General features: G+C 59.7%; 1 protein-coding gene across 1 annotated transcript; it reads left to right on the forward strand.

Moving 5' to 3' along the window:
• Positions 1–599: 599 nt before the first annotated feature.
• Positions 600–10,245, forward strand: SYMPK (symplekin scaffold protein; the record flags this gene model as incomplete). The annotated part of the gene is made up of 7 exons (XM_065664412.1): positions 600–815; positions 5,231–5,296; positions 5,719–5,772; positions 6,298–6,371; positions 6,458–6,584; positions 8,711–8,960; positions 9,921–10,245. Coding segments are annotated over exons 1-7 (1,112 nt in total), but the record flags the coding sequence as incomplete, so codon positions are not given.
• Positions 10,246–10,284: the final 39 nt, after the last annotated feature.

Consider the following 10,284-nt stretch of genomic DNA (forward strand, 5'->3'; position numbering starts at 1 on the left):
TGGGGGGTGTCTATGGGGTATCTCTATGGAGTGGCTCTGGGCTCTATGAAGTGTCTACGGGGTGTCTTGGGTGTCTCTGGGCTCTATGGGGTCTCTGTAGGGTGTCTATGGGGGTCTCTCGGCTCCATGGGTGTCTCTGGGCTCTATGGGGTCTCTATGGGGGGCTCTGGGCTCTATGGGGGGCACTATGGGGGCTATATGGGGGTCTCTGGGCTCTATGGGATCTCTATAGGGTCTCTATGGGTGTCTCTGGGCTCTATGGGGGCTCTATAGGGGCTCTATGGGGCTCTATGGGGTCTCTATGGGGGTTTCTGGGCTCTATGGGTCTCTATGCGGTCTCTATGGGTCTCTATGGGGTCTCTATGGGGCTCTATGGGTCTCTATGCGGTCTCTATGGGGTCTCTATGGGGCTCTATGGGTCTCTATGGGGGTTTCTGGGCTCTATGGGTCTCTATGCGGTCTCTATGGGTCTCTATGCGGTCTCTATGGGGTCTCTATGGGGCTCTATGGGTCTCTATGCGGTCTCTATGGGGTCTCTATGGGGCTCTATGGGGCTCTATGGCTGTCTATGGGTCTCTATGCTGTCTCTATGGGTCTCTATGGGGTCTCTGGTCCTTAGGGGGCCCCGTCCCCCTCCACACGTGCACGGGAAGCCACGCGCGCTCCCGCCACCTCTTCCCGCGCATGCGAGCCCCGCGCCTCCAGGCTCCGCCCCCCAACCCCCGCCTACAGCTCCCGGCGTGCCCCGCGCGGGGGGGCGGGGCTGCGCAGGCGCGCGGGGCGGCGCGGGGAGGCCGCGGAGAGCGCGAGTGGCGGTGAGGGGGGGGCACGGCCTATAGGGGCCTATGGGGGTTCTGTGGGGGTTCTATAGGGGCCATGGGGCTTCTATAGGGGTTCTGTAGGGGCCTATGGGGGTTCTATAGGGGTTCTATAGGGGCCTATGGGGGTTCTATAGGGGTTCTATAGGGGCCTATGGGGGTTCTGTAGGGGTTCTGTAGGGGCCTATGGGGGTTCTGTGGGGGTTCTATAGGGGCCATGGGGCTTCTATAGGGGTTCTGTAGGGGCCTATGGGGGTTCTATAGGGGCCTGTGGGGGTTCTGTAGGGGTTCTATAGGGGCCATGGGGCTTCTATAGGGGTTCTGTAGGGGCCTATGGGGGTTCTATAGGGGCCTGTGGGGGTTCTGTGGGGGCCTATGGGAGTTCTATGGGAGTTCTATAGGGGCCTATGGGGTTCTATGGGGTTCTATAGGGGCCTAGGGGGTTCTATAGGGGTTCTGTAGGGGCCTACGGGGGTTCTATAGGGGCCTATGGGGGTTCTATAGGGGTTCTATAGGGACCTGTGGGGGTTCTATAGGGGCCCTGGGGCTTCTATAAGGGCCTATGGGGGTTCTAGAGGCGGCTGTGGGGGGCTCTATGGGGGTTCTATAGGGGTTCTATAGGGGCCATGGGGGTTCTATAGGGGCCTATGGGGGTTCTGTAGGGGTTCTATAGGGGCCTGTGGGGGTTCTATAGGGGCCTATGGGGGCTCTATGGGGCTTCTATAGGGGCCATGGGGGTTCTATGGGGGGCTCTATGGGGGTTCTATAGGGGCCTAGGGGGGCTCTATGGGGTTCTATAGGGGCCTAGGGGGGCTCTATGGGGGTTCTATAGAGGCCTATGGGGGTTCTGTAGGGGCCCTAGGGGGTTCTGTGGGGTTCTATAGGGGCCTCCGGGGGTTCTATAGGGACCTATGGGGGTTCTATGGGGTTTCTATAGGGGCCATGTGGATTCTATAGGGGCCTATGGGGGGCTCTATGGGGTTCTATAGGGGCCTATGGGGGGCTCTATGGGGTTCTATAGGGGCTTATGGGGGGCTCTATGGGGGTTCTATTGAGGCCTATGGGGGCTCTATGGGGCTTCTGTAGGGGCCTATGGGGCTTCTATAGGGGCCATGGGGGTTCTATGGGGGGCTCTATGGGGGTTCTATAGGGGCCTATAGGGGTTCTATAGGGGCCTAGGGGGTTCTATAGGGGTTCTGTAGGGGCCTACGGGGGTTCTATAGGGGTTCTGTAGGGGCCTATGGGGGTTCTATAGGGGCCTGTAGGGGTTCTGTGGGGTTCTATAGGGGCCTCCGGGGGTTCTATAGGGACCTATGGAGGTTCTATAGGGGCCTATGGGGGTTCTATGGGGTTTCTATAGGGGCCATGGGGATTCTATAGGGGCCTATGGGGGGCTCTATGGGGTTCTATAGGGGCCTATGGGGGGCTCTATGGGGGTTCTATTGAGGCCTATGGGGGGCTCCATGGGGGTTCTGTAGAGGCCTGTGCAGGTTCTATAGGGGCCTATGGGGGTTCTATAGGGGCCTATGGGGGGCTCTATGGAGGTTCTATGGGGGCCTATAAGGAGTTCTATTGGGAGCTATAAAGGTTCTCTGGGGCCCTATGTGGGGTTCTGTAGTGGTCTATGGGGGCCTGTGGGGGTTCTATAGGGGCTTGGGGCTCTATAGGGGCCTATGGGGGTTCTTTAGGAGCCTATGGAGTGTTCTGTAGTGGCCTATGGGAGGTTCTATAGGAGTCTGGAAGTGGGGTGCCCCTATGGGGTCCTCATAGTGTCTATGGGGTGTCCCCATGTGGTGCCTGTTCCCCCTGCAGCCCCACAGGCTCTGCTGCCCCCCGCAGGCGATGTCAGGGTCTGTGGGGTCCCTATGGGGTCTGTGGGGGTTCCTATGGGGTGCCCCATGGGCTGTCTGCGGGGTCCCTATGGCGTCTCTATGGGGTGTTTCTGTGGGGTGTCTATGGGGTATCTCTATGCGCTGTCTGTGGGGTCTGTCTATGTCATATCTCTATGGGGTCTTCATGGGGTGTCTGTGTGCGGTCCCTATGGGGTCCCTATGGGGTCCCTCTGTGTGATCCCTTTGTGTTCCCTGTGGGGTCTCTGTGGTCTCTATGGGGTCCCTATGGGATCTATGGGGTCTCTATGTGGTCCCTATGGAGTCTTTCTCTGCGGTCTCTATGGGATCTATGGGGTCCCTGTGGGGCATCTGTGTGGTCCCTATGGGCTCTCTCTCTGTGCTCCCTATGGAGTCTCTTTATGGGCTCTCTATGGGTCCCTATGGGGTCTCTCTGGGGTCCCTATGGGGTCCCTATGAGGTCCCTATGGTTCCTATGGGCTTTGTGTCTGTGCTCCCTATGGAGTCTCTCTCTGTGGTCCCTATGGGCTCTCTCTATGGGGTCCCTGTGGCCCCTATGGGCTCTCTCTCTGTGTTTCCTATGGGTTCTCTCTTTGTGGTCCATATGGGATCTGTGGGGTCCCTATGGGCTCGCTCTCTGCTCCCTATGGGTTCTCTCTCTGTGGTCCCTATGGGATCTATGGGGTCACTATGAGGTCCTTATGGTCCCTATGGGCTCTCTCTCTGTGTTCCCTATGGGCTCTCTCTATGGGATCTATGGGGTCCCTATGGCCCCTACGGGCTCTCTCTCTGTGTTCCCTATGGGTTCTCTCTATGGGGTCCCTATGGGCTCTCTCTCTGTGCTCTCTCTGGGTTCTCTCTATAGGGTCCCTGTGGGATCTATGGGGTCCTATGGGTTCTCTCTCTGTGGTCCCCTATGGGATCTATGGGGTCACTATGAGGTCCCTATGGTCCCTACAGGCTCTCCCTCTGTGCTTCCTATGGGTTCTCTCTATGGGCTCTCTGTGGGGTCCCTGTCGCCCCCATGGCCTCTCTGTGCTCCCTATGGGTTCTCTCTCTGGGGTCCCTATGGGGTCACTATGTGCTCCCTATGGTCCCTACGGGTTCTCCTTCTCTCTGTGCTCCCTATGGGTTCTCTCTCTGTGGTCCCTATGGTGATCTATGGGGTCCCTGTGCTCCCTATGGGCTCTCTCTCTGTGGTCCCTACGGGATCTATGCGGTCCCTATGGGGTCCCTGTGGTCCCTACGGGCTCTTTCTCTGTGCTCCCTATGGGTTCTCTCTCTGTGGTCCCTATGGGCTCTCTCTATGGGATCTATGTGGTCCCTATGGGTTCCCTGTGGTCCTTAGGGGTTCTCTCTCTGTGCTCCCTATGGGATCTATGCGGTCCCTATGGGGTCCCTGTGCTCCCTATGGGTTCTCTTTCTGTGCTCCCTATGGGATCTATGGGCTCCCTATGGGGTCCCTGTGCTCCCTATGGGTTCTCTCTGTGGTCCCTATGGGGTCCTGTGCTCCCTATGGGTTCTCTTTCTGTGCTCCCTATGGGATCTATGGGCTCCCTATGGGGTCCCTGTGCTCCCTATGGGTTCTCTCTGTGCTCCCTATGGGATCTATGGGCTCCCTATGGGGTCCCTGTGCTCCCTATGGGTTCTCTCTGTGCTCCCTATGGGATCTCTGGGCTCCCTATGGGCCCCCCGGCCTCCCTCCCGCCGTGCTGCCCATGCCGTGGCTGTTCCGCTGCAGGCCCCCAGGCGGCGCTGTGCCGCAGCCATGGCGGCCGCGGGCGATGCCCCCTGCGCCCGCACCAGCGTCGCCTCCCAGTTCTTCAGCGAGGAGGGAGAGCGGCGGCGACGGGCGCAGCACGTTCCGAGAGGGTGCGGGGGGCTCGGGGGGAAATGGGGTTCGTGGGGGGGAATGGGGATCATAGGGGGGAGTGGGGTTCATGGGGGGAACGGGGTGGGGAGGGGGTTCATGGGGGGGGATGGGTTTCATGGGGGTTCATGGGGGGGGAATGGGGTTCATGGGAGGAACGGGGTGGGGAGGGCGTTCATGGGGGGAATGGGGTTCATGGGGTGGGGATGGGCTTCGTGGGGGGGGATGGGCTTCGTGGGGGGGGAATGGGTGGGGGATGGGGTTCATGGGGGGGGAATGGGGTGGGGAGGGGGTTCATGGGGGGGAATGGGGTTCAGGGTTGGGATTCATGGGATTGGGGGGAGTGGGATCACTGGGACATGGGGGATTCATGGGGTCATGGTAGCGGCGTTCCTGGGATCGGGAATGGCATTCCTGGGATCAGGGAGCGGCATTCCCGTCCTGGGATCTGGGGCGGGATTCATAGGACTGGGGGGGGTGGACCCTTGGGTTGTGGGGCAGGATTCATGGGATGGGGAGGGGAAGGATCCATGGGGATGGGGGACACTGGGATGCACTGGGGGGGGGGTCAATGGGGTGTTACTTGGGGGGCAGTGGGGGGGTCACTGTGGGGGTCACTTGGGGGGGGGGGGCAGGGGGGGTCTGCACTGCCTCAGGACCTACCCCCCCCCCCCCCCCCCCCCCCCCACCAGGTCGTGGATCTGCTGAACCAGGCAGCGCTGCTCAGCTCCGACTCCAAGATCACCCTGCTCAGACAGGTGGGAATGGGGGGGACCCCATGGACCCCCCCATGGACCCTCCCCTATGGACCCCCCATGGACACACCCCCATGGACACCCCTCAATGGACACCTCTCCATGGACCTCCCATAGACACCCCCCCCATGGACACCCCTCCATGGACACACCCCCCTATGGACACCCCTCCATGGACCCCCCCCTGGACACCCCCCAATGGACACCCCCCATGGACACCCCTCATGGAGACCCCTCCATGGACTCCCCCCTCCATGGACACCCCCCATGGACACCCCTCCATGGACACCCCCCCTCATGGACCCCCCCATAGACTTCCCATGGACACCCTGCAATGGACCCCCCATGGAGACCCCTTCATGGACACCCCCCTCCCACGGACACCCCCCCCCCGCCATGTCCCATCGTGTCCCTTCTGCATCCAGGTCCAGGAGCTGATCATCAACAAGGATCCCACTTTACTGGATAACTTCCTGGATGTGAGGGATGGGGTTGGGATGGATCCGGGGGGAAACTGGGATGGGAATGGGTCTGGGATGGGTCCAGGAAGAAACAGGGATGGATGGGGGGGGTCTGGGATGGATCTGGGAATGCTGGGGTGCATCCAGGGATAGATGGGATGGGTTTGGGAATGCTGGGATGGATCTGGCAATGCTGGGAATGGGTTGGATAGATCTGGGAATGCTGGGATGGATCTGGGGAGGTTTAGGATGGATCTGGGAATGCTGGGATGGATCTGGGGTGGTCTGGGATGGGTTGGGATAGATCTGGGAATGCTGGGATGGATCTGGGATGGGTTTGGGATGGATCTGGGGCGGTTTGGGATGGATCTGGGAATGCTGGGATGGATCTGGGGAGGTTTGGGATGGATCTGGGAATGCTGGGATGGATCTGGGGAGGTTTGGGATGGATGGGGGGTTGGGGTGGATCCAGGAGGAGACAGGGATGGACCCGGGATGGGGTTGGGATGGCCCCACCCTATTCCTGCCCCCCCCGTCCCCCAGGAGATCATCGCGTTCCAAGCGGACAAATCCATCGAGGTGCGCAAGTTCGTGGTGGGCTTCATCGAGGAGGCTTGGTAAGGGGTGGGGGGGAGCCCCGGGGTGGTGCTGAGCACCCATTGGCACCCATGGGTGCCCCCCAGCCATGCCTGCCCCCCTGCAGCAAGCGGGACATCGAGCTGCTGCTGAAGCTCATCGCCAACCTCAACATGCTCCTCAAGGACGAGAACGTCAACGTGGTCAAGAAAGCCATCCTGACCATGACCCAGCTCTACAGGGTGGCCCTGCAGGTACCGCACCCATGGGTGCTGAGCCGGGGGGCTCGTGGGTGCTGCGAGGCGCCCATGGGTGCCGTTGGGCTCCTTTGGAAGCCAAAGGAGCAGCTTCAGGTACTCGAAGGAGCACCTTTGGGTGGTGGAGGGGGGCGCTTTAGCTGCTTCTAAGGGCTCCTTTGGGCACTGTTGGGCATATTTGGGTGCTGGAATGAGTGCTCTTGGGTGCTGAAGGAGCAGCTTTGGGTGCTGGAAGGGAGCAGCTTTGGATGCTGTTGGGGCACCTTTGGGTGCAGGAAGAGGCAGCTTTGGGTGCCACTGAGCCCCTCGGGGTGCTGTTGAGCCCCTTTGGTTGCCATTGAGCCCCTTTGGGTCCCTTTCGGCCCCTTTAGGTATTGGAAGAGCGTCTTTGGGGGCTGTTGAGCTCCTTTGGGTGCCATTGAGCATCTTTGGGTGCTGTTGAGCTCCTTTGGGTACCATCGAGTCCCTTTGGATACCACTGAGTCCCTTTGGTTGCCATATGAGCCCCCTTGTGTAACATTGAGCCCCTTTGGGTAGCATTGAGTCTCTTTGGTTGCCATTGAGCCCCTTTGGGTACCACTGACTCCTTTTGGGTGCCATTTACACCCTTTGGGTACCATTGAGCTCCTTTGGGTGCTGTTCAGCCCCTTTGGGTGCCATTGACCCCCTTTTGGTACCATTGATCCCCTTCAGGTACCATTGAGGCGCTTTGGGTGCCATTCAGCCCCTATGGGTACTATTTAGAGCCTATGGGTACCATTGAGCCACTTTGGGTACCATTGATCCCATTTGGGTACTGTTGAGCCCCTTTGGGTGCCATTCAGGCCCCTATGGGTACCATTCAGAGCCTATGGGTACCATTGACCCCCTTTGGGTACCATTGACCTCCTTTGGGTACCATTAAGTCGCTTTGGGTGCCATAGGAGCCCCTTTAGGTACTGTAAGGAACATCTTTGAAGGCTTTTGGGCACCTTGGCTCCATTGACCCCCTTTGGGTACTATAGGAGCCCCTTTGGGGTGCCATTGAGTCCATTTGGGTACTGTTGACTCCCTTTGGGTGCCATTGACCCCTTTTGGGTGCTGCTGACCCCCTTTGGGTACCATTGACCCTCTTTGGCTGCCGCTGACCCCCTTTGGGTGCCATTGTCCCCCCTTGGGTGCCATTGAGACTCTTTGGGTACCATGAGTCCCTTTGGATGCCATTGACCCCCTTTGGGTGCCATTGACACCTTTTGGCTGCCACTGACCCCATTTGGCTGCCGTTGAGTCTATTTGGGTACCATTGAGTCTGTTTGGATACCGTTGAGTCCTTTTGGGTACCATTGACCCCATTTAGGTGCCGTTGAGCCCCTTTGGGTGCCATTGACCCAGGGTACCATTGAGCCTCTTTGGGTACCACTGAGACCCTTTGGATGCCATTGACCCACTTTGGGTGCCATTGACCCCCTCTGGGTTCTATTGAGTCTATTTGGGTACTCTTGAGTCCCTTTGGGTACCATTGACCCCATTTGGGTGCTGTTGAGCCCCTTTGGGTGCCGTGAGCCTCTTTGGGTACCATTGAGTCCATTTGGATGCCATTGACCCCCCTTGGTTGCCGTTAAGCCCCTTTGGATGCCATTGATCACCTTTGGCTGCCATTGACCCCCTTTGGGTACCATTGAGTCTGTTTGGGTACCGGTTGAGTCCCTTTGGGTACCATTGACCCCATTTGGCTGCCGTTGATCCCCTTTGGGTGCCATTGAGCCTCTTTGGGTACCATTGAGTCCATTTGGATGCCATTGACCCCTTTTGGGTACCATTGACCCCCCTTGACTGCCACTGACCGCCTTTGGGTGCTGTTGAGTCCCTTTGAGTACTGTTGAGTACCGTTGAGTCCCTTTGGGTACCATTGAGTCCATTTGGATGCCGTTGAGCTCCTTTGGGTGCCATTGCCCCTGTTTGGCTGCCACTGACCCCCTTTGGGTGCCATTGACCCCCTTTGGTTGCCATTGACCACTTTTGGTTGCCATTAAGCCCTTTTGGTTGCCATTAACCACTTTGTTGCCATTAAGCCCCTTTGGGTGCCATTGACCCCCTTTGGGTGCCGCTGACTCCCTGTGGGTGCCCCCGTGTCCCCTGTGTAGTGGATGGTGAAGTCGCGGGTGCTGAGCGAGCTGCAGGAGGCCTGCTGGGAGCTCATCACCTCCATGGCCTCGGACATCCTGCTCCTGCTGGACTCGGACAACGACGGCATCCGCACCCACGCCATCAAGTTCGTCGAGGGCCTCATCATCACCCTCTCGCCCCGCGGCGCCGACTCCGACGTCCCCAAGCGCCACGAGGGAGACATCAGCCTCGAGAAGGTGCCCAGGGACCACCCCTACATCAAGTACAGTGAGTGCGGGGCAGGGGCACCGTGCCCATTGTCGGCCTCGTGGTGCCCATCAGGGGCCTCCCACTGCCCTATGGGGACCCCTCACATCCCTCTGGTGCCTGGCAGGGTCCTCTTAGCTCCTCCTGGTGCCCATCAAGGGCCTCCCAGCACCTTTAGGGACCCATCAAGGTCCTCCCAGCACCCTTTAGGGACCCATTAAGATCCTCTTGGTGTCCATCAAGGGCCTCTCAGCACCCTTTAGGGACCATCAGGGTCCTCTTGGTGTCCATCAAGGGCTTCCCAGCACCTTTAGGGACCCATCAAGGTCCTCTTGGTGTCCATCAAGGGCTTCCCAGCACCCTTTAGGGACCCATCAAGGTCCTCCCAGCACCTTTAGGGACCCATCAAGGTCCTCTTGGTGTCCATCAAGGGCCTCCCAGCACCTTTAAGGACCCATCAGGGTCCTCTTGGTGTCCATCAAGGGCTTCCCAGCACCTTTAGGGACTCATCAAGGTCCTCTTGGTGTCCATCAAGGGCCTCCAAGCACCTTTAGGGACCCATCAAGGGCCTCCAAGCACCTTTAGGGACCCTATCAAGGTCCTCCCAGCACCTTTAAGGACCCATCATGGTCCTCTTGGTGTCCATCGAGCGCTTCCCAGCACCTTTAAGGACCCATCAGGGTCCTCTTGGTGTCCATCAAGGTCCTCCCAGCACCTTTAGGGACCCATCAAGGTCCTCTTGGTGTCCATCAAGGTCCTCCCAGCACCCTTTAGGGACCCCTCAGGTCCTCCCAGTGCCCATCAGGATCCCTTTAGTGCCCGTCAGGGTCCTCCCAGCTCCTCCTGGTGCCCCTTCAGGCCCTGCCGGTGCCATCAGCATGGATCCGGGGGGGTTCGAGGATGGAGCTGGGGCTCCCTCTGGTGCCCCTTGGGGCCCCCCTTGGGTGCTGGTGGTGCCCCTGGTGCTCTGTGTCCCTGCAGCCGCGCTGTGGGAGGAGGGCAGGGCCGCCCTGGAGCAGCTCCTCAAGTTCATGGTGCACCCGGCCATCTCCAGCATCAACCTCACGGCCGCGCTCGGCTCCTTGGCCACCATCGCCCGGCAGAGACCCATGTTCATGGCCGAGGTCATCCAGGCCTACGAGACCCTGCACGGTGAGCGGCAGCTCCGTGGCGTGGGGCATGGAGCTCTGTGGGGCATGGAGCCCCATGGGGATGGGGCATGGAGCCCCATGGGGACGGGGCATGGAGCCCTATGGGGCATGGAGCCCCGTGGGGATGGGGTATGGAGTCCTATGGGGATATGGGGGCATGGAGCCCTATGGGGCATGGAGCCCCATGGGGATGA

Source organism: Lathamus discolor, unplaced genomic scaffold (genome assembly GCF_037157495.1).
Source record: "Lathamus discolor isolate bLatDis1 unplaced genomic scaffold, bLatDis1.hap1 Scaffold_182, whole genome shotgun sequence".
In the NCBI taxonomy this organism is placed as follows: domain Eukaryota; kingdom Metazoa; phylum Chordata; class Aves; order Psittaciformes; family Psittacidae; genus Lathamus; species Lathamus discolor.